Source organism: Diospyros lotus, chromosome 9, assembly GCF_014633365.1.
Source record: "Diospyros lotus cultivar Yz01 chromosome 9, ASM1463336v1, whole genome shotgun sequence".
Taxonomy (NCBI): domain Eukaryota; kingdom Viridiplantae; phylum Streptophyta; class Magnoliopsida; order Ericales; family Ebenaceae; genus Diospyros; species Diospyros lotus.
The window spans coordinates 10,678,416-10,703,315 of NC_068346.1; the positions used below are offsets into that span (position 1 = coordinate 10,678,416).

Sequence of the window (24,900 nt, forward strand, 5' to 3'; positions counted from 1 at the left end):
AGAGACAAAGTCAGTTAACTTTAAATTCTACCTCTTTTCTGCTTTGTCATTCCAATCCCACTCTTCTTCTTTAAAGAACTGAACATCTCGGCTTACAACTATCTTCTCATTCTATGGTTAGAAGACTCTGTAGGCTTTGGATGTAGAGTTGTACCCAATAAAGACTCCAGGTAGTGCTTTATCCGTCTTGACATGAGGCACATGAGTGAAACACAGGCTGCTAAACACTTTGAGATGGAGTAAACTTGGTTTGTAACCATACCAAGCTTCAAAATGTGTCACATCTCCCACTGCCCTAGAGAGAAGCCTGTTTTGTAGGTACACATCTGCATTTGTAGCTTCTGCTCATAGTTTTTTAGGCATATTTTTCTCATACAACAAGCATCTAGTCATTTCCAGTATATACCTGTTCCTTTTCTCACTCACTCCATTTTGTTGTGGAGTGTATGGGGCTGTTAACTGATGATGTATGCCTGAATCTTCACAGAAATTGTTGAAGGCCTCAAAAGTATACCCTCTTCCATTATTAGACCTCAAAACCTGAATCTTCACTCCACTTTCATTCTCAACCTTAGCTTTGAGCTTCCAAAATGCTTGTGCTTCAAAAAATAGATCAGCACATTCTAGTTAAATCATCAATGAAAATAGCATAATAAAGGCTGCCATTCAATGTAGGGGTTCTTTGAGGGCCAGCTATGTCTGTATGAACTACCTGCAACTTCTTAGTGGCTCTCCAAGCTACTTTAGGAAAGGGTTTTCTGGACTGTTTTCCTATTTGATAGGCCTTACAAGATGGGACTTGATTTACAAGTTCTGGAAGTCCTATAGCTATTTCCTTTGACTTCATTTGCAACAGGCCTTTATAATTAAAATGCCCTAACCTCTTATGCCACAACTCAGAGATGTTACCGTTTACTAAAAAAGCAATTTGCTCCTCCTCCAGTGGATTTAGAGCAAAGCTTTTTCCATTCATCTTTATTCTAAACAAAGTTTTCCCTACTACATCTTGAATTAGACAGGTTTTTCTCTCAAATAAAACTTTGTTTCCATTTTCAATTAACTGTCCCCACACTTAGTAAGTTCTAATCTTTTTCAGGTACATAAAGCACATCAAAAATTAACTTTGTACCAAGACAAGTTTGAATGGCTATAGTACCTTTTCCTCTTACTGCTATGTATTTGCCATCACCCAATCTGACCTTTGATGAGCTTGCCTTACCCAATTCAATGAAGAGTTCTTTGTTATGGGTCATGTGGTTGGTGCAGCCACTGTCTATCAACCAGTTCTTACTTGAATTCATGGTGGAGAAGCTGGTTGCCACAAAGATGTGATCTTCCTCCTCTTGATCAGAAGCTTTGGCTTCTTCTTCATGTTGCTGAGACTTGGATCTGCAAATGATTGCTACATGTCCTTTCTGGTTGCACTTAGAGCACTTTGCATGTGGCCTTTTCCAGTATTTGAAATGTGGATGGCCTTTCCTGTTGCAGTGTTGACATGGAGGATAGGACTTCTTTTGAGTCTCCTTTTTTCCATTAGCATCAGCTGGTGTAGCATTGGTGGCATTGTTTTCAACATCTTTTTTCTTACCTTTCTACTTGCCTTTTGTTGTGTTTTGATGCTTGACAGTTAAGGCTCCTTCAACTTCAGTATCCTCCCTCATTTGCCTTATCTGCTCTTGTGCTTGAAGAGCATTTAGCAATTATGTAAGAGCAAGTTTTGACAAATCTTTAGTATTCTCAAGAGCAGTAATTGATGCTTCATACCTCTCAGGGACTAAGACAAGAATCTTTTCTACAATCCTTGAGTCTTTAAATTCTGGTCCCAGCAATCTAACTCTATTTGCTATGCCCAACAACTTGTTAGAATAGTCCTTGATGGACTTAGACTCTCTCATCCTTTGAAGTTCAAATTCTCTGATTAAATTCAGAATTTGCATGCTCTTAATTCTCTCATCACCTGCATATTCACTCTTGAGATAGTCCCATATCTCTTTTGCTGATTTGAAGGGCATAATTCGAGTGAAAACTGTTGGTGACATTGCTGCAAATTGGCAAGCTTTTGCCTTTGATTTCCTGGTCTTCTTCTCCTTATGTGCTTTTATTTGTGCCATAGTAGGATTAGCAGAAAGTGCAAGTACCTCATAGTCCTTTTCCACTGCCTCCCAGAGATCTAGGGCCTCCAAATAGGTCTCCATGCGAACTGTCCACATCTGGTAGTTGGTGCCATCAAACACCTATGGAGCAATTGTAGTCAGGTTGGATTCAAACTCCATGGATGCACAAGTCCCTTAAAGATAAAGCTCTAATACAACTGTTACAATTTGAAAGGAAAGAACACAGATAGAGAGAGAAAGATGTGCATCACAAACATGAGGAATAAGATGCATAAAAATCAATTAACTTCTGAAATCCTTACAGAATAAATAGAGAACAGAAAATCAAATCGCTAAGATCATGGTTAGAAATTATCCCATGATCACAACATACACCTAACCACTTCCTAGAAAAGTGGAACTAACTTGACTTATTCAAATGCAAAGTAAAACAGAGACAAAACACTTGAAATCCACATCAACATGCACTCCTAAACACGTCAGCTAACAATAATGATTTTGTAATCAAAAAAATTTCAACTATTGTTTTGAACCTTTCAAATATGGAGATGACCTCAGATTTATGTTTCATTAGATAAAGTCATGAATACTTAGTGAAATAATCCACAAACACAACATAATAGTGAAAGTGATTGAAAGATTCAATTAGTGCAGGACCTCAAACATCAATATATATAACTTATAAAGGTTTGTCACAGGAGATTGATGAAATTACAAATGGAAGTTTGTGACTCTTACTGTAGAGACAAGAATTATAGAGACTAAGATTGGAAATTGAACAAGGTAAAAATGCATTAGAGACAAGAGTTTTCATAGTTCTAAGAGAAGGATGACCAAGACAGAGATGCCACTGATTCATAGATGATTTTGGCGTGGTGTGGAATGCATAGACGCCTTTATTGTTGCGGGAAAAGAAAGAAGATGACCACTCATATCTATGCCCCTTATTCTGTCCTCGAGCAAGTGATGCCCCCATTTTCAGATCCTTCACAAGAAAATAATTAGGAAAGAACTCAATGGAAGTTTTATTTTGATGACAAAATTGGGAAACAAATAACAAGTTTTTGGTAATTTTAGGTGCACCTAAAACATTGTTAAGACGAAAAGTGGATTTAGGAGTGATAAGATTAGTGGAGCCAATATGAGTTATCGGAACTGGATTACTATCACCGATGATATCATCGTTACGACCATATTCCTAGTGTATGGACAAATTTTGAGAGTCCGAGGTGATATGGTGAGATGCGTCAAAATCAACTAACCAGTTGTGGTTGTTGTTACTTCTAGGATTATTTGCATGAAGTTGGCTTGTGGTGTTGAGAATGGATGTGGGCGAGATCTACAAGTTTTAGTATTATAACCAAGTTTGTCACACAATTGACACACAGTGCGTGGCTAATTGTTGTAATGGGGATGCCACTACTAATTATTGGATGATTGAGTGCTTGGATTGGAAAAAATGGCCCTTGTTGTGATAAGGTATGTTATTGACATTCTCTTAGTTTGTAGGCCTGTTCCCATACTGAGAATGCATACATTGTTGTTATGCCCACGAGACTGTTTGCCTCTGTTGTTGTTGCGACGTTGATTGAACTGAGCAGTGATAGGCAGCCTTTCTTGTGTGCTGGTAGTGCGTTTTAATGATAATTCATGATCAACCAGTTTGTCATGTAGCTCTTCAAAGGAAATGAGAGAGTCACGTGTGCAAATTGCTATAGTGATTTCCTTAAATTCAGAACTAAGGCCTCTGAATGTGGTATGAATGAGTTCATCTTCATTCATTGGTTAGCCTGCTAAGGCAAGAGTTTTAGAGATGCTTTTCACAGTTTTCATATAATCAACAATGCTTTGATTCTTAGTAATTATGTTTGTAAGGATTTCCCGAAGTTTAATAATCCGAGTGTGAGACTTACTTGCATAAGTTTGCTTGAGGCAATTCCATGCATTAGCTGTTTATCCCACATACGTAATAAAGGGCAGTATAGAATCAGACACAAATGCCGAAAAGGCATGAAAGATAAGATTATCCCGTCGTTACCATAACTAGTATGAAGGTTTTGGTGAGGTTGTATGACCATCTAAGTTTGCAATAATGGAGGGAGGACATGAATATGTGCCATCAATATAACTCTCAAGATCATAGCCAAACAACAAATATTGAAATTGTATTCTCCAAGATAAGTAATAAGTTTGGTGAGTTTAAGAGGAAGTTGACTAGCTACGTTGATTGGTACAACCTAATTTGGTGGGTTCTAGGCGATATATGAATTGATAGCAGTAGAGGTTGAATTGGCAGCGGAGGATGTAGTTTTGTTAACAATCAACCAAATTATTTGTGTATAACACAAGAATTATTCCGTATTTTTAACAAAAATATTATACTCTTGTACCTTTGAAATGTTTGAATTAATTCGTGTACTTTAAGCCTAAAAAGTATAAAACGTGTATCAGCCAAATTTTTAAAAAATTCGAATGAAAAATTTGTTGACATTGCTATGCTTCCTATGTTACATTGCTTGTATTGTATGCAACCCACCTGTAGCACCTACTCTTATGCAACCATGTTGTGATTTTTGCCCACGCGCCCACCTGCAGACCTCAATTGTACCTTCAAGTTCAATCTTCTTTTTAATTTTTGCTAGCTAGAGTCGATCTTCTTTTTGACTTCTCGAAGAAGCTATTTTTGTTACCGTGAATCACCAACCACATTTCCCCATGGAGTTTCTATTTTCAATGACTTTATCCCCATTCCTCAGTCCTCATTAAGTTCAATAATTTCAATCTCTCTCTTTCTTTCTCTCGCCAAAGAGCTCATCTGTCTCTTTGTTTGTGGATTGCTTTGTTTTATTCCTTGTTGTGTGCCTTTCTCAATATTTCTTGAAATGATTTTTCTGTGCTGATTCTTCATCTTAATCTTCGTCTTTATATAAATGAAAGATTATTTAGAGCCTATTTTGTTATATTTTTTAAATTAATTTTTAGTTTTAAAATCAAATAATGTAAGATGATAGATTTGAAGAATTGATTTTTTAAATTGTTTCTAAAATTAAAATTTAAAAATACTGAGCTTTTAACAAAATTTGTAATATATTTGTGTGCATATATGAATGGATCGTCTTAAAAATTCCTACTTTGTAATATTGGTGAAAATATGGAATTATGTTTTTGTATTTAATGAATTGTTTGGTTGTTTTTCAGTAATATATTTGTAATATATTTGTTTGCACATATATATATAATATGCCAAATTTTTATTGTCGAATTTTTTTAATTAAAACGTATTAAACATGAATTAATTCTAAAAGTAAGAAACTAATAATATATATAATAACAAAATAATGTAACAATTATCTAAAAGATAGAAATTCAAAAACATATTCAAAATATATTTAGATAACTTTAGGTGAAGGATTTGTTGAAGAGTCTATTAAAGAAGTGGAGAGATTTGTGGTAATATGAATGATTAGGGAACACTATATGATATTATTTAATTTAACCCAATTCATTATTTTAGCGGTAAGGTTAGACATGATGATGTAATTAAAAAAATTCGGTGATGAATTTGGTTGTAATTATATGTTTCTGGTATGTTTTCCTGTTAGAGTGTGCTTGATTGCACACATTTATTATAGAAAATGTGTAATTACACATTTTTTATGAAATCAATCAAACACTCTTAACTTTTTCATGAAAAATATGTGTATGATACAAGCATTTAAAGTTTATTTTCATATAATTCATTTTTCAAGAGGTGGGGTGATTTTTATTTTCTAGACAATTATTATCTAAAATTAAATTCTAGGTAATACAATCAAACACATTCTAAGAGTGTGTTTGATTGCACACATTTATCATAGAAAATGTATAATTATTATACATATTTTCTATGGAAACAATCAAACACTCTTAATTTTTTTATAAAAAATATGTGTATGGTACAAGCATTTAAACCTTCTTTTCATAGATTTCATTTTCCAAAGAAGATGGGGTGATTTTTATTTTAAAAGGGTATACCCTCACTCAAAATATTTGATGATAAATGTGTGTAATCAAAATTACAACCAAATAATCAAATATTCTAACAGGAAAAAACTCTTTGTACTTTATCTATTATTGTTTGTGTTTTCTAGCCTTCTTTTGTTAGCCCAATCCAAATCCAAATCCAAATTCAAATCCAACCCATTTATTTTATTTTATAGGCTGCTTCTCTAACCCAATACACATGGTGCTGGGCAGGGCAGGGCAGGGCAGGGCAAAGGCAACCACTGAATGGATTCCAGGGCTGTACTAACCTAGCTAGACAACTCAAGTTTTATATTTTAGACTGTGTCTGTTAATTAAAATATATATTAAAAATAAAAATATTTTTTATTATATTTAAAAAAATTATATAATTTTTTATTTTAAATTTTACATATTATTTTAACAATCACTATTTTTCAGCTCCTTAATTCCAGACCACAATCACTACTTTAGTTCACAATTTAATTCATTCTCAGAGTGTGTTTAATTATATATATTTATCATAAAAAATATATAATTATTACATATTTTTTAGAGTATATTTAATTATATTATCTATTATTTAATTTTAAATAATAATTATCTAAAAAACAAAAATTACTTCATTCACTTAAAAAATAAATTCAATGAAAGAAATTTTACATACTTTTCCATACTAGTATTTTTTATAAAAAAATTAAGACTGTTTAATTATTTTTATAAGAAATATATAAAATAATTATATAATTTTTTATGATAAATATGTACAATCAAAATACATTTAGTTCTAAATGTATGAGATGGTAATTTATATGAATTTATTTATGGGATTAGTTTCAAATATTTTATATTAGAAAAACAAAAAACCTAAAGTGAAATTATAAGTGAAATTAAATACTAAATTAACCAAAATTAACAAGAAAAAAAGCACGCAATAACGAAAGAACAATTTAAACTTTTCCGGTAAATAACGATTCCAAAACCTCAAAAAGGAAAAGCAAAAAATCAGATGTACAACCTTTTTGTATATTTAGGTTAGGTAAGGAAATATTATGATTAAAATATTTTATATTTTATAAAATAATTTTTACAAAGATATATCAGTAACATTTTAGAAAGTAAAAACAGAAGAGTAGGCATTGGAAGGGAAGGGAAAGAGCGGCAGAAACACACAAAGGAAAACAAACAAACAGGAAGAACAATGCAGCGAGGATGAGTGAACTGGATTGGGAATGGGAGAGGGGGGCGCATCATCAGTTTTAAAAAGCTCGATTTTTGGAGCCTCATGGTTTCAAAATCAGCCCAAATATGCAGATCTCTTTTCATCATCTGCGCCCCCCTTCTCCGCTGTTATCCATACACATACCCCCAAGAACGCCGCGAAAACTTCAAAAGTCGAAACAAACGAAATTTTATTTACAAACAGGCGGGCACCGAGAACGCCACGGGAACGACGAATCGAAGCTCCAGCCCGAAGAAGAAAAACTATACATAGCGAATCAAGAACAACGCTGCGTAAAGGAAGAGAATTTGCGCTCAATCGCTCTCCGCCGAATGCGAAGCCTCGCAGACGCTAGCTTCGTGTATATATAGAGGGAGGGAGAGAGAGTGGAGGCGAAACCCTAATTGATAATATTCAGTTACAGTAACTGGGCCTAAACTTGGCTGAAAGCCCATAGCGGGGTGCGCAGGTAATTTTGCTCCAAATATCAAACTTGTTTCATTTTTGAGAAATGATTTTAGAGGCTATTTGGCTTACTATTTTTTTATTTACTTATATAAATAAAGTTAGATAATATTTAAATTTATAAGGTATTTGAATAAATGTACTTTAAATTGTTATTTATATAGTTATATGTTTAATTTAAAAAAATTGATAATTTATTAAAATTTAATAAAAAATAAAATATATATGTTACTAAATAATATAATGAAAATCAAACGGAATGCAACTAAAAAGGAGAAAGGTTTAAGATTCATGGTAAGTAGAGTCAAGTTAGGATATGCTTTTATCAAATAAATCAAAATTAATAATAAAACTATCCATTATGCCCACAATTTTACTTATATATATTTTTCACATCAATTGAGTGTGAATTCAGTGTTTTAAAACGCACTAGGCGCTAGTGGAGCGCGCCTAGGACGACTTAGGAAAATTGTTAGTTTTTTTTATTTTTTTAACTTTGTGATGTGACTTGATATTATTTTTAATTAAATCAAAATTGAAATAAGCATGAATATATATATCTAACATATAAATAGAAATAAATATATATTTAATATATTTAACATATAAATAGAAAATCAAATCAAATAACATAATAAACCTAATACCTAATAACACATTGTGCACGCACGAGAGAGAGAGAGAGAGAGATAGGGGTTGGAAGTAGAAGTGGAAGCGGAAGCGGAGATGGAGCTTGATAGTGGCGACAACGACGCTGACGCAGCAAGGACGCGACAGCGAGGACGGAGGTTGATGGCGTAGAGACTATAAGAAGTTGTGATGGAACTGGAGGCAACAATAGCCTCGGACTAAGATGGAGCTTGATAGTTGGCGGCAATGCATGCGAGAGAGAAGGGGAAATCAACAAGAGAGATAAAGGAAAATAAAAACCCTAATAATCAATTTATATAAAATGGATTAGGGCATAATTAGCTAGGCAGTTCATGCGGCTAGGCGATCGATTTAGTCATCTAGATATCGCCCAATACCGATTAGTCAGGTCAGCGCTTAAAGGGGTCAATTAGGCTACAATTACAGTGGCCAGTGTTCGTCTAGCACCTCGGCGTCACCTATGCCAAGTTTTAGTTCATTGTGTGGATGTGAAATTAATTTATTTTTAAAATTTTAATTATTAAAATGACTTAATTTTTATTTAAATAATTTTTTATTAATTTTATATTTTATTTTTACTTCTTCACGACAAGACTTGCAAATACTTGTTTCGTTTTTCATACCTAAACAATGGAATGGGTTATTTAAAAACCAAATGAGAACGTGACTAGTTTAAATTATGAAGGTGTAAAATTACTCAAGAGTGTATGATGAACCATTTTAAAAATATTTTTTAAATTAAAGTGTAGGTTAAAATGAGACGTCAAACAAATGAAATAACCATTTAATCATGTTCTTATTGAGTAAAATAACATCTAACAATGATAAGATGGTTATTTTATTCATTGGACGCCCTCTTTTAGCACAAGATTTAAAAAAAATAAGGGCATCGAGCAACCAAATTGGGTTGTCAATCTTAAATCGACCTCCCAATTCGACTCTCACTTTTTGTGGAGAACATATTATTGGGCAACAAAATTAGTACTCTTGCGTCAGGAAAAAGTTAGTCACCTCGTTTCTCTCATCTAAAACAAAAATGTTATTGGTACATATTTGTGTATATTTTAAGCTACATAAAGGTGTACTAATGACAAAAAAATCTCTTATAAGATACATAAAAGGCACGTGAGGCGTATAAAGGTGAAAAATATTTTAGTCATAATACCTTTTTGTATAACTTAAAATGTATAAAAATAATATCCATCTATCATGATTCTATCTAAAATGATGGCTTGAGTTTTACTCTTTTAACTAAAATGCTATTAAATACGAACATTAATGTTACATTCAAATTGACTCAAAATTTGGGAATTCCCAAGAGATAATTTGAGAACCCACCCCGGGAATATTTGGGTTACGCCGGAGTTACAAGCGATGCCAAGATTCGGGACTTGAACGTCGGCTTCTCTACTCGGAAGGAGCGCATGATTAGACATCTCTGTTGCAGGACATTGTCAAAGCAATGCAAAACCTACAGCTGGGTTCGTTTTTCGCTTTGTGGATTCTCAACCCATGTTGCCCTTGCAACCGAAGAACTCATGGTCTGCGCCATGCCACCGCCCTTGGAGTTCGGTTCTCATGCTTACGCCGGTATGCTCCAGAATTGCATCAGAAATGGCGACCCCACAAATGGAAAAGCCCTCCACTGTGACATCTTGAAGAGAGGTGATTGTTTGGACATATTTGCATCAAATGTGCTCCTCAACATGTATGTCAAATCGGACCTCTTGTCGGATGCACGCCAACTGTTCGACGCAATGGCTGAAAGAAATACCATTTCGTATGTTACGCTGATTCAGGGGCTTGCCCAGTCTTTGCGGTTTGTGGAGGCTGTTGAGTTGTTTGTCCGATTGCATAGAGAAGGTCACGAGATGAACCCATTTGTATTCACTACCATTCTGAAGTTGCTTGCGAGTATGGAGTGGGCAGAGTTGGGTGGCAGCGTGCATGCCTTTATATATAAACTTGGGCACGGCTCGAATGAGTTTGTAGGAACCGCTCTTATTGACGCCTATTCAGTTTGTGGCCTTGTTGTGGCTGCTAGAGAAGTATTCGATGCAATTGCTTACAAGGACATGGTTTCTTGGACTGGGATGGTGGCATGCTTTGCTGAAAATGAATTTTTTGAAGAAGCATTGGAATTATTTGGTCTGATGAGGATGGTGGGGTTGAAGCCGAACAATTTTACCCTCGTGAGTGTGTTTAAAGCCTGCCTCGGCCTAGAGGCCGCTGAGGTGGGTAGGAGTGTTCATGCATGTGCTTTAAAAATGCGTTATGAGATGGATCCCTATGTAGGCGCCTCTCTGCTTGACTTGTACACTAAATCTGGACATATTGGGGATGCTCAGCTAGTATTCGAAGAGATTCCTAAGAATGATGTTATTCCTTGGAGTTTTATGATTGCCAGATACGCTCAGACTGACCACAGCATGGAGGCCATTGAACTGTTTTGTCGAATGAGGCAAACTTTGGTTATTCCTAACCAGTTTACTTTTTCTAGCGTGTTGCAAGCATGCGCATCCATGGTGGCCTTCGACTTGGGGAAGCAAGTCCATTGTCACGTACTGAAGGTTGGTCTTGATTCGGATGTATTCGCTTCCAATGCTCTGATGGACGTCTATGCCAAATGTGGAAAGATGGAGGATTCACTGCAACTATTTTTGGAGTCGAAAAACAGAAATGTTGTAACTTGGAACACTTTGATTGTGGGCTATGTACAATTAGGAGAGGGAGAAAAGGCATTTGATCTGTTTCAACATATGCTCGAACACCAAGTGGGAGCAACTGAGGTAACGTATTCTAGTGTTCTTCGTGCTTCTGCTGGCTTAGCAGCCTTGGATCCGGGTACTCAAATTCATTCGCAGACTATTAAGACCAACTATGACAAAGATGTAGCCGTTGGCAATGCTTTGATCGACATGTACGCCAAGTGTGGTAGCATTAAGGATGCCTCTGCTGTTTTTGGCACGATGAGCAAGCGGGACGTAGTATCATGGAATGCCATGATATCAGGATACTCCATGAATGGTCTGGGCGGCGAGGCTCTGGGCATTTTTGAGGAGATGCAAAAATCTGAAATTGAACCCAACAAGTTGACATTCGTTGGCGTCCTTTCAGCCTGTAGCAACACGGGATTGTTAGACAAAGGTCAAGATTACTTCATTTCCATGGTGGGCGACTACGGCATTGAACCCTGTGTCGAACACTATACTTGTATGGTAGGACTTCTGGGGCGATTGGGTCATCTTGACAGGGCTGCTAAGCTGATCGAGGAAATGCCCTTTGAGCCAAGCGTCATGGTTTGGCGCGCTTTGCTCGGGGCTTGTGTTATTCACAAGGACATTGAGCTCGGGAGAATTGCAGCCACGCGAGTGCTCGAGATGGAACCACAAGATGACGCTGCGCATGTTTTGCTCGCCAACATGTATGCGACAGCACGACGATGGGAGAAGGTAGCTTCTGTCCGGAAAAACATGAAGAAGAGAGGAGTAAAGAAAGAACCAGGTCTAAGCTGGATTGAGATCCAAGGCATAGTCCATTGTTTCATCGTTGGGGATGCTTCACACCCTGACACAAAACTAATTTACGGCATGCTGGAGTGGCTAAACATGAAGACCAAGAAGGCTGGATTTGTGGCCAATTGCAGTGCTGTGTTGCTTGATGTAGAGGACGATGAAAAGGCGAGGCTCTTGTGGGTTCACAGTGAAAGATTGGCTCTGGCTTTCGGGCTTATTAGGACATCGTTTGGACTCCCCATTCGGATCATAAAGAACCTCCGAATATGTCCGGATTGTCATGCTGCAATCAAGTGTATATCGAAGGTTGTCCAGCGAGAGATTGTGATAAGAGATATTAATCGGTTTCATCACTTTCGTGGCGGAGTTTGCTCCTGTGGTGATTATTGGTGAGTTTTTTTTTTTTTTCACCTAAGTTACTGAATCATTGTTCGAGAAGAGGTGAAATACCATCCTTCATCAGACTGCGCCTGGCCTCCCTTTTTCCAGACTACTTAACATCATTGTTCTTTTCACACTCACACTCATCATCATCATCATCATCATCGTATGAAATCTCAAGTTATTGAAATCAAATTGGCGGTGTTGGGCTGACACAACCAGTTTCTTGGGGCAGCACATGCTGTGGCCGGACCTGGCTACAGTGGAGGGACAGACCCATCATGGGCCACAGCCATTCTGCACGGGCTGGGCGTTGCTGCCTTGTTTGGCCAATTTGGGGCCATGGGCCTTTGCGGTCTGGTCCACGGGTCAGCTGCTATTTTTTTTTATTAGTCTCAACTCATTTTGTTTTAATTTTTATTATAAATAAAAATCACAAATTTACAATTTTGAATTTATAAAATTTAAAATAATAGATTGAAATAATTCAAAATACTAAATAACACCTAAATTTATTTTCATTGTCTCGAAATGTTGACAAAGGAAAAGTAAGAAAAAAAAAAAATATGAACTTACAATATGCAAATTATAATATGTAAAATTATAAGCAAGATACTAAAATAATCTTTATACTGAGTAATACAATACAATAGTACATTTTTATTGTTTAAAAATGAGGAACGATAATTTGCAATTATAATGTCTTTATTTATGGGGAACAGAGGACGTGGTAAGCATCACTTATATGCAGGCTGTGTTGCTTGCCATTCCGATGCATTTCCCCAAAATTATTGTGGTGGTTGGATGTGGTGACCACAGTGAGTTGGGTTCCAAAGGGCCCACCCAATTGGCAGAGAGTGGTCTTAAGCCCTAAGTTAGGTGATAGTAATGCTAAACATCCAACCTTAATTCCATCAAGCTAATTAATTAAGACAAGTAAATCAAAATAAAGACACTAAGGAAGAAAGAAATCCAACCAAACCAAAAAAAAAAAAAAAAAAAACAAAGATGGAAATTTAATTAGAGAAAAATTGAATCTGAACAATACACCAAAAGAAAATAAATAAATACCAAACCCACGTGGTTTGGCCCTACTATTACTACTATTACTATTACGACCTTCATCAATTAGAAAACCAAATGAATAACAATAATAATAATAAGAAAAGAAAAACAAAAACCAAGCAAGAATAATAATAGACAACAACAAAAGTCGGGTAGAAATATAAGAATTAAGAGCTGGGGGGAAAAGGGTAAAAAAAGGAAAGTAAGAGGGGCATAATTTATGGCAATGATACAACAGATCAGATCAGATCAGATCGGAGGGAGGGAGGGAGGGAGGGAGTGGTTAATCCATGTATTCATTTGCGTTTGTTTCCTTAATTAATTAATTAATTATTTAATTAGTGGATTATTAAGCACTCCTGGCATAGTGTAGAACCATGAGGTGGTCTGTACCCGCGGAGTCTGAAAGCAAAGTCACCGCGGCGTCTCTGGGACTCCATATGTTATCTCGCACGTGCTGCAATGTCAAGAAAGGCAGCAGCTTTTGCCCTCTACATGTTATCTCTATCTGCACACGTGCGCGTTCATCATGCGCCGCCCCAAAACAAAAGCAAATATCATTTCATCTTATAGTAACAAACAACAACAAACGTCACTTACGTACATTTCAGCAAACAAACAAACAAACGAACGAACGAACAAACAAACAAACATTACTTAGTAGCTAGCTAGTAATCATGTAAAGGTATGGCTATTAGATTTAATGGACAAAAGACGATGATGCATGTTGGGCTTATTAATTAGGTGAAGCTTAATTATTACATGTGTGTGTGTGTGCATATGGGTGTTAGATATATATATGATTGTTATGATTAGATTTCGTAAGCACGTACGTGTGAAATAAAGATATGGAAAGAGGAAGAAGCACTTCCCATCACAATCCATCCATTTTAATTTGTTGATCCAATGGAGGAGTCTTCAAGGGCGGTTTAAGATAACTCACCACCCCCTTTTTTTCTTTTTTCCCAATTAAGCATAGAGTTAGCTATAATTATTAGTATTTAATTAATGTGTGCTAGAATACTCAAACTCTAGATATATAATAATAATAATAATAATCTTTATTAGACATTAAAGTGATTTGTTATTATAAATATATATTTTACATGATTTTATTTTTAATTATTAGTACTGGAAGCCAGCCTAGTTTAGGACTACATACGTACGTAACCCCTTCTTGAACGTCTAGCTAGCTAGCTAGCTAGTAATATCACATTTGTTTGTTGCCTCGCCCCCCACCCACTTTGCCTTCTGTGTTTGTAATTTAATTTAATTTAATTTACTCAAAAGGATCAGGCAGGGGGCAGGAGATTGAAAGGGGCTGCCCGCCCACATCCCACCATTGAGAGTTTAATCATTACCTGACCCACCAAGTCTTTGCCCCTAAGCCAAAATCATCACCCCTTGGACTCTCGATCGCTTTCTACTGAATTTAATAATCTTCTACACTTCATCCTCCATTGCCCCTTCCCCACAAGTCATCCATCCCCAATTGGGAAACATTTATACGTAAATGAATATTATATATTATAAAATTAATAGTAACTTAATTATTATATATATGGGAAACAAAAATTGTAATTGAAAGATTGATTTGACGATGAGATCAAGGGTTTAAATTTTTTCAAAAGTAATTAGTGTACCTAATTTATGAGTTATACATGTATCTAGCTAGTACTCATGATTCATGCCACTTCAAAATATAGATAAATGAAATTATTAAAACAACAAATCTTGGTGATCCAAGAAGCACGACGTCGTATATATGGGGGTACAAGCTTTGATCTCTCTCTCTCTCTCTCTCTGTTTTTTCTTTTTGGTCCCTGTTTTCAAACCTAGCATGATTACATATGCATACAAAGCAAAATGGCCATGTCTTCCAATCTCATGCACGTCTCATTCATGGTGCTTCCTATTTTCTACTCTCTCAGCAAACCAATCCTAAAAGTTCCTCAATATTCCCACATGACCGACCGGCCCTTTGATTTTTCTCTCTACATTATCTATCTACCCATATCTATATCTATATCTATATGTATATGCACACACAGGGTATAATGAAGAATATATCCTTAAACATGGGCAAGCTCTTAATTCTTTTTAGGATTTCGAGGATTAATCTAAAAGAGATCGGATTTTTTTCCTGGTTTCTGGGTGGTGTTTAAATATATATATATATATATATATATGTATTTGCTAAAGTCTCTCAAACGGCTGGGAATGATTGGGCTGCAGATTTTATTGTCTCATGCATATGCATTGCTTTTCTCCCACGTAAAATTAAATAAAGGGCTTGTTTTTCACCTTTATGTGAGTGAGTGTCGATAGGATGAGGGGCGCCTTTTAATTTCCATGGAAGTGCAGCACTTAGGGTTTTGATGGAGCCGAGGCCCTTTTCCTTTATTATTACAAGCACAATTTCTGGGAAAAAAAGTCCAGGCCCTACGTTGGGTGTCGGGAAGCAAACAGCTGAGTTCAAGCATGCGAAAGCATGACGATCGAAACCAAGAGCAAGGCAGAGAGAGGGATCAAAGAGATGGATGATGGGCCTACAACACACGGTTTCCAAGTGTTGGCATCAAAGATTTAATTAATGTGGTAATGAGTGTCAACTATATATATAGGGGCCGGCTTGAAGATGATTGATTCTTCACATCATTTAAAAAGTCAAGGCAGCCCCATAATAACAGTAATATAAAGGAATTGAAGTGAGCGTCTCTCTCCAATGCCCGACCTTTCTTTATCTCCCTCGCCGTTGATTAATACTGCTCCAGCCATATATCTATATACGTGGAGTTTCCGTGACTAAGATTATAAAGCTTAGAACTTAGAAGAACAATTGTGACTTCGGGTTTTGAATATGAAATTTTGGACTGACCACTATTATCTTCTATTATTTCACTACAACTCAACTCCGATTATCGGTTATATATAACTACAGTGCTACTAATTCTATTCATGACTTGTGTACACAAAATTATTTCTCAGTGCTTCCTTCTCCATGGTCGTGGCTGCCTTATCATCACTCATGCATAATCAATACTAATTTCAAAAAACAATGCAACCCAACAGCCAGCTCCATTCCAACCCGATCTCTCTCTCTCTCTCTCTCTCTCTCTCTCTCTCTCTCTCTCGCATATATGTACTGATATATAGACAGACGTGGACATGCAGTTCCACTTTACTCTATAATAAATACGTAGGAATATACATATGATTCGTGAATTTTAAAGTTTCCTGGCCGGTGGGACATATGTCAGGCTACGGGTGATCTCAACACCATGTATATAACCTTGAAAATTCTGGTCATATGTGCAGAAAAGCAAGGAGAATGTCTTATGAGAATATTTTATGGAGCAAACGCCTGTATATATGTAACCAGACACCTGTGTTTTAGGTGAGAGATAGTTGGATTGGATAAAAATGATCTTTCAACTGAGAGAGAGAGAGAGAGAGAGAGAGAGAGAGAGGGAGTTTCAAGGTTGTTTGCTTGTTCCAAGGTGATGTTCTATTGAAGCAAAGTTTCTAGCTATAATATTAAAGTAATCCTATTTATTCTTGGTTTCATGGCATGAAGCGCAAGGAAAGAAAATAGAGGCATCCAAATCATGGTCATGGTATTGTCACAAGAAGATCCGAATGTTAAATTATATCTGCGAGAGACCTCGGAATAAAAGAAACAAGTAGGAATGTTGTGTGTCTCACACACCTTTGTTGGCAACCTAGAATCTGTTAATTAATTAATATTATATATCACATATAGATGTACTGCATACAACTGAGCAAGGAAAACATATCGATACCACACGGAATAAAATTTTCAATTAACTACGCAAAATGGGTATCAAATGAAGATTCTATTTTCCATTCGCTTCATTAATGTCCTTCGAAACCTTAATCATCTGACGTGTGAACCAGAGATCTCATCTTATACTCAAAACTAGTTTCTTCCTCCTCTTAGTCATTGTTTCCTTTTATTTGTTCAATAATAAACAAACATTTACATCTATCAGCATGCATAAAAATCTCCTCATCATCTAAACTAGCTCCTAGATAAAAGAACTAGCAATTATAGACTGCTTCCATAATTTTATTTAGCAAAAGAAAAAAAAAAACACTTAGCAATATATTATACTAATTTTGCTTAGACTATACGGAAGGATGAGACTGCAAGGACATGTTTGGCTATTCAACAAACACGGAGTTCGTCACCTCCAAGATCTCAGAATTCAAAAAAGACACAAATTAGTGATGAACTGAAACATGCTTAATTCACAGGATAAAAGAAAAGCTCATTGAAGCAACTATGGGAAATTTTGCTCAACATGATGGACGCATTCTATTCCGAGTGTTCAAACCCTTTATTTAACCTAACAAAAAACAAAACAAATTAACCCTCCAGTTGATTTTGTAAGTGGACATATATCATTGCTCAATATGATTAATTTTTCCTTACAATCCATCCAGTTGAAATCTAAGATGAGATAATATTTGTCTAGAGCACTAAAACAGTACTTCAATTTTCTGTGTGTGTTACCGTGCTGCGGCCGAATTCTAGCTAGTTGGGTGAGTTTCATGCTTCTAGGGCTTGAAGTAACGGATAGATTAATCTAGAAAATTGAGCAAGATATCTACTCAAGTTTAACTGCGATTTTGATCAAGGATATAAGGTAAAAAGTTGGAAGTTATGCTAAATACACAACAACAAGAAGAAGCGTTTATCCTATATATTGTGTGAGATCCGGCAGCTACATAAACTCTTATCTTTCTATTCATTTTTAATTGTATTTTTATTTTAAAAAAAAGATTCAAAATAAATAATATTAAGCCTAAGTGGAAGTTATCCTAGATATATGATTAATTAAGTCAATGTTTAATGAGAAAACAAAAATTAAAAAAATGTGTTACCACAGCATATTACTGGAATAGGGTTTAATTATACTTGGAAAATATAAAAAATTTCTAGATTTTACCTAACATACACGAGTCTGCTACTTCAGACTTGGATTCATCAGATGAATGGTCATCATTTGGTATTGGTATATATGCTTCCAGGGTAGGACAAGGGGAGATCAAATTTCATGGCTACAAAAATGTAAAGCGCTAGCCATTCAAACTCAAAGTAAAAGCGGCAGATTCATTCTTTCAAAAGGGTCACTGGCCTTTATTTGGGAGAAGTAAGGATGCCGCAATAATTGATTGCTGGCAAGGTGGAAACTAGAGGCTTAAGGATGCAAATCTGATTGGAGAAATCTACAACCCAATTTAAAGAGTTCATCAATTGGAGATTCTCAATATGATTTGACCTTTTTCAACAGTTCTACGTATATGATTCAAAAGGGCTATGCACCATGTGTCTCCAATTCCCCATATACTATTTGAACTAGAATGTTACGAACTGGATATATATGGGTGTCAATTACAGTCCACATATCCACTAGTTGGCCACGATACAGAAAGCTTTTCCAGTTTCTGAGAGTTCTCGAGCAATCTTAAAAGAGTTTTAAAATTCATAGCAGCCCATTAGTTTGCTTTTAGGAAATACATAAATACATACATATATATATATGTGTGTGTGTGTGTGCGTGCGTGTGGATTGAGATGTTACTGTCATGAGTATATTTGGATCCAAGCAAACAAAGAACAAGCCACGTTCCTTCCATTTGTTTGGGGCAGGAAAAGAGGGTGGGGGGTTGTTTTCTCATTTTCCTTCGCTTCATCCTTAGAACGTTAATCCCATCACTAAAACACTAATAACTAACAATGGATTACGAGAGAAAAGTTAACACAAATATGGAATGAGAAAAGGGCTACCTAGAAAAATATACTTCCCACCTAAATATGACGCCATCCGAAATCATAACCAGCACACTAGGAGAAGTGCATTTCGTTGCGCAGTTTGTGTCACATTTTTCCCTCACCAACTATACGTTTGTGCAGGTCTCTAATGGCAAGGCGCCATAATAACCTCAACGTTTTTGTGAGCGGGTTCATAAATAGATTTCTATGTCTAATAAAAACGTAAAAGATATTCGTTATGACGATAGTCGGGATGGGATTTTGGCAATTTTATCTAGCTAGTTTATATGTATATATATATTATTGTTTTCCGGATTTTATTTCTCTATGCTTGACATGGGGGAGCAAGCTACAAGGAGCCGTGGTACTAGTGAAGTAGTTCTTTAACCAGTAAAAGCATTTGAAATTTATGGAAGATGCAATGATGGTACTACATACCTCTGATTCATTGTCCAACCTCAGCTTATTCACCAGATACTTCATCAGCAATCGCACTGTCATCCTTCCGTCCCTGAAACAGAAACAATCAAAACAAATTAAAGCCTTTTTTTTATAATAAGAAAAGAAAAGAAAAGGATATACATATATATATGTATATGTATATAGTTGCAGGAGAAAAAAGAGGATAAACAGTTCCTTACTTAATTCTCAGGTAGCTCTTCGGAATCTGAGGCAAAAAGGGTTCTTTTGCCCTGGAAATGATCAGAAAATACTGAGAAACAGAAACATAAAAGGATTTTTCTTTTATCTTTTTTTTTTTTAGGGACAAGATGAAAACAAGAAAGGAGTAATTATAAAATTTTTGAACTTACTGATTTTGTGATGCTTGGAGCATAAACCAAATCCCCGAATGGGGTCTCCGAGGAGGATCAAGGATTCTGAAATCTAAACTTGGCCCGGCTGCTACATCTACTCCCATCCGTTGAAACGGTCGACCGAAATATGATCCCGGCGGCATTACAGTCGAGGATGACGAAGACGACGAAGAGGACGAGGAGGAAGCTACAGTTACGTTTCTCGGAATAGGCCTAAACGCCCAGTTTATGTCTTGATGATGAGGAAACATGGGGCTATTTCCAGGGGGTAACTGCAAGAACAAATTAGGAGAACTATAACTAGTAGAAACCGGCCTTGGAGCTCTGAACTCCGGCACATGAAAGAGTGGCGGCAATGGCCTTTCTTGTTGTGAAGCGCCTCCGGAGAGTAGATCAAGCTCCACCAATCCGGCTGATCTTGACTTTGTCGGATCGACACGGCCGAGGTGGTTGTCGTGGTTGGCGCCACAACCGCGGCCACCGCCGCCGCCAATACCTAATTGGAGCCACCCTTCGTCTCTCTCATCCTTGGAGCTGGAGGCGGCTTCATTGACACTCTCAGTTCTAGACTCTTCTTCGGCCATGGGAACAACGGCTAGATCGAATCCTAAGCAAGTTTCATACCCTTCTAATCGACTCATAAAATTACCCAAAAACTCCGAGCCACCATAACCGGCCAAACAATGCTGTTTGGAGAGGTTTCGAGCGGGAATCATGGTCATGGTGAAGAACCCAGAAGCCCGGACAGGTTATCCCCGATTTGGGGGTCGGCCATGGACGAATATTGGAAGCTTGTGAAACTGTGGGAATTCAGATTGGGAAGAGAGATTGGTTTCCTCCAAGAGCATGGTTTGGAATTGAGGAATCGAGCGAGGAAGAGATGGCCATTGACCAGATAAGATCGGGTTGGTGTTTTATCGTAAACATATCAGAGGACAACAAGAAGAATAAACCTCGCAAATCTTACTTTCCATAATTCCCTTAGTTTGGAAGCTTGTGGGGGATGAAATAGTTGCAAATGGAAGATAGCTCCTCAGACGGATCGATGGTGCTCAGTCACCTATATTAATTAATTAATTTTCTTTTCTCTTTCTTTTACGGGGGTGCGCGCGCGTATGTGTGTGTCTATATATATATATATATATGCCCAATATGTAAATATATTTGACGGGTGATTTTTGTTGTGGACTTGCAAGTAAAAGATAGAAAATTTTAACTAAATATTCGAATTATTTTAGTAGGTAAAATTTTACCATTAATTTCATATATAACTAGTAAATAAACAATTGCAAAACTTTGAGTTTATCATCTATCATTGGACTATAAATCCAGTGATAAAGCGATACCACTTAACACTTGCTTTTTTAGGAATATGGTAAAATTGCTCAACTCTTACTGTGATATATATGGAGGTTATTATGGTTTAAATAAAAAAAAAAAACATTTTTAGTCGTATTTTAAGCAAACTACACAAGGTTGTGTTTTGATAAAGAAATTTCAAATAATATCATTTCAATTTCTATCATTTTAAATATTTATATTTCAAAGTCTGCCATTTTTGTGTTCAAATTTAAGATGTTCGGACCTAAATCCAAATGCTCCCAATTATTATGTAACCAAAAAATGAATTTATTATAATTTTAAATTTCAGATGACAAATAACATAATTAACTTGAAGCACATTTACAAAATAAAAACTTGATAGGAATTCTTAACGCAAAATGTTTGCTTATATAATAGACTATAATTATTATATATATATATGATAACTGGAGGACAAATTTTAATAAGTTTCTTTCTTTATTGAGACGAAAAATTAAGAGTCCCACCTGTTATAAAATGTCATTATAATAATTTAATTTTGGGTCCTCCAGGTAACAACTTCAGGGCATGTTGGAGGCACCTAAATTACCAAAAAGGTTCTCTCTCTTTGGAATATCACGAAAAGGTCCTTTTTAGCCCGACCATGGAATGGATTTACGACCACAAAAACTCTGTCCCAGTTGGGTTATACAAATACAACAAATAGTACACAGAAACCAGTATTTACATATATATATATATATATGACATCACTCAGTATTTTAAAAAGATTCCATGTGACCTGTGCTTTTGACCCTTGCTAGCTAATTTGATTAAAGCAGTGTCTCGGTTTTGATGGTGTGTATGACATGTTTGTTCTCATTACAGTGCCTTCAAATCACATAATTCTACAAATCCTAATTAATAACCCCATTATTAAAACTACATCATCCTAGTATAATCATTCAAGCAACATGAAGTTGTTGTGATTAGGTCTATAACGTACATATTATTCATGCATAATGGCATAGTAATAATAGTAATAATCATATATATATATATATACATGTGAATACTATATTGATTTTAATTTTTTTTTAATCAAACTCATTGTTCTATAAAAAAATCAAACATTAATATGGAGGCAGAATGATTAAGATAACCATCGAATAAGATAAAAAGAGTGGTCATTTTGGAACTGTTGACCCTTATTTAAACTTACAATTTTGAGGGAAAAAAATATTATGTATATAAAATTTTTATTTGCATAAAGTTGGAGTGTGATGCTTTGTTTGATAGAAAGACAGTTTTTGTCTCATCAAGGTACAAGCGATTGTATGTGGCATAGACTTGTAGGTAAAGCAGCAGTTTTTAGGGCTTTAGCTTTCAGACGCCATTAATTTAAAAAGTGATCACTCAATTGAATGGCATGGCATAATGACTACAATTGCCATAAATAATAGTGCATGTGTACTGAATTAAATAAATAAGCACATAATACGATATGTGAGCTAGGTAGGATGAATAACAATAGTATAGTAGTATATATAAACTAATAAATACACATATATGTACTTTTAATTAATTGGGCAGATAGGCATGATGATGGTGTTTCCCCAAACCCAAGAGAATTGAAACAGTGGGACGTGGCCTTCTAGCTTCATTTCACATTCCTAATTCCCTTCTCCTCCTCCATGTGCCCCCCACCTCCCCTGCAAATACTGTGCGCCCTCTCTCGAACTTCAAAGACTGTGATAGTTTAAAATGAACAACGATGGCTTGGCTGCTGCTCTCTTATCCTGAAAAGCTGCTGACTTTCTTCACAGCCCATCAACTATGGTTTATATATATACATATGTATATATGTATGAAAATGTATGTATGCACATCTTTCTCTATATATAGAAGCCATGCCACATGACATGCATATATTGGGAATTAAATGGGTCATATATACACGTAAATATATATATATATATATTTGTAAAATATGGTGGGGGGGGGGAGGGGAGTTCAATAAGTGATTGTTGGGGTTGAAATGGAATCTATAGATTGGGATGTTTGCATATGTTTTCTGGGTTTCCATAGGGGCAATTAAAATTGGTTGGGGAAAAAGATGTAAAGAAGAAATATGATGGGCTTCTAAATAAAGGGCAAGCATGAAGAGAGAGGCGTGGGCTTTGGTCACAGTGCTGCATGGCAATCCAATGAATTAAGCTTCGAATAAAAGCATCAAACCTATTCACCCTTGATGGGGACGTCTTTCTACCAAAAGGATTCTTCCTCAAGCTTCTTACTTCTCTCTCTCTCTCTCTCCCCTCAAACACAAACACACACGCACACGCGTACAGTTAGGGTTTCCAACTATTACTCGATCAACATGTGTATGCTTGCCATTTCAGCAAAAATAGCGGCTTATTCCTCAGATACTTAGCTCAACTTGACTACCATCATTGTTCCAGAAACAATTTTTTATTCCAGCCTCTTAATTTCATGAATGATTATATCTAAGCTTAGCATATGAGATAGGACAAGGGAATTTTAGTTTAGTTGTAGGAAGGATATTTGTTGGTAGTTGGTGATTGGTTGAAACAGACATCTATAATTGGCGTTTAGCTTGTATTTCTTTCTTTTTTATCTAAGTTAATAAAAGTTTTTGTTTTTGCTTTGCAGTTTTCTAAAAGTTTAGGTTAGGTAAATTGCGTTTAAATTATTTGTATAAATATTTTTTGTGGTTTAAAAATAATTTTGGAGATTTGTTTAATTTGTATTTTTTGCTCATACTCCCCCTTTCATCACTAATAATAGCGTTAATTAAATCAAATTACACTAAATTTAAATAAATACATATAAAAAATAATAAAATTAAAATCAACCAGCCCATTGGTGATCATTGTATGCTCCAATTAACCAACGGACAACGCACTCCAGCCACTGATCCTCATTTCTATCACTCTCAGACCACCTCTCTTGAGGGGACTATCTTTAGGCATAAACAACGCATAAGTGAGACTCACGAGACTTCATTCAAGGTAATTATTGATTGAGAAGAGTTCTATGAATCCTTATCTATGAATCCTTCTCTCTTTTTTATTTTTTATTATTGAAGATTACTGATTTTGAATGTTCTCAGTTTTGTGCCCCTTCCATGATCTAGTGGAATACTGTGCTGTTTCCAGTCCCAGACGTAAGAGAGTTACTTTTATAAGTTCTTTGTTTTTTGTTTTTTAAATACGAAGTATATATCAAATGGTTCAGGATATTTCACTGACTTGATAGCTTTGATCAAGTGAAGAGGATGTTAGTGACAAATAATTTATTCTTGTAATTTCATCTTAGAAAAGAGAAAGAAACGGCTCTTTCTGGTAGTTTAACAAAGGACTCATCACCACATACATAGAAAGGAATTGGAAAAACCAATATTCCTCTTTTAACGTCAAGTCTTTGCGGAATGACTAATACACGATTGACCAGCTAGCATTTCCATTTGGGTAGATTGCTTCGTAGTTTTCTTTATGCTCTTTTCTTTTTGCTAGAACGAAAATTAAGGTTGGAATCTACCAAAGGAG

At 35.8% G+C, this 24,900-nt stretch overlaps 2 protein-coding genes and 1 non-coding gene across 3 annotated transcripts; 1 reads left to right on the forward strand and 2 right to left on the reverse strand.

The window, feature by feature from the left end:
* Positions 1–7,364: 7,364 nt before the first annotated feature.
* Positions 7,365–7,450, reverse strand: LOC127810725 (small nucleolar RNA SNORD36). The gene has a single exon (XR_008025536.1). It is a non-coding gene; the product is annotated as a small nucleolar RNA SNORD36 (small nucleolar RNA).
* A 2,324-nt stretch (positions 7,451–9,774) lies between these two features.
* LOC127809415 (putative pentatricopeptide repeat-containing protein At5g13230, mitochondrial) lies at positions 9,775–13,018 on the forward strand. Its single transcript, XM_052348176.1, has one exon. The coding sequence runs from the start codon at positions 9,879–9,881 to the stop codon at positions 12,360–12,362; it is 2,484 nt and encodes an 827-aa protein (XP_052204136.1). The 5' UTR covers positions 9,775–9,878; the 3' UTR covers positions 12,363–13,018.
* Positions 13,019–13,568: 550 nt separating this feature from the next.
* Positions 13,569–21,094, reverse strand: LOC127809547 (uncharacterized). The gene is made up of 4 exons (XM_052348415.1): positions 20,027–21,094; positions 19,856–19,906; positions 19,653–19,725; positions 13,569–13,923 (listed from the first exon to the last, which is right to left on the reverse strand). Exons 1-4 carry the CDS (start codon positions 20,749–20,751, stop codon positions 13,765–13,767), a joined length of 1,008 nt encoding a protein of 335 aa, XP_052204375.1. The 5' UTR covers positions 20,752–21,094; the 3' UTR covers positions 13,569–13,764.
* Positions 21,095–24,900: the final 3,806 nt, after the last annotated feature.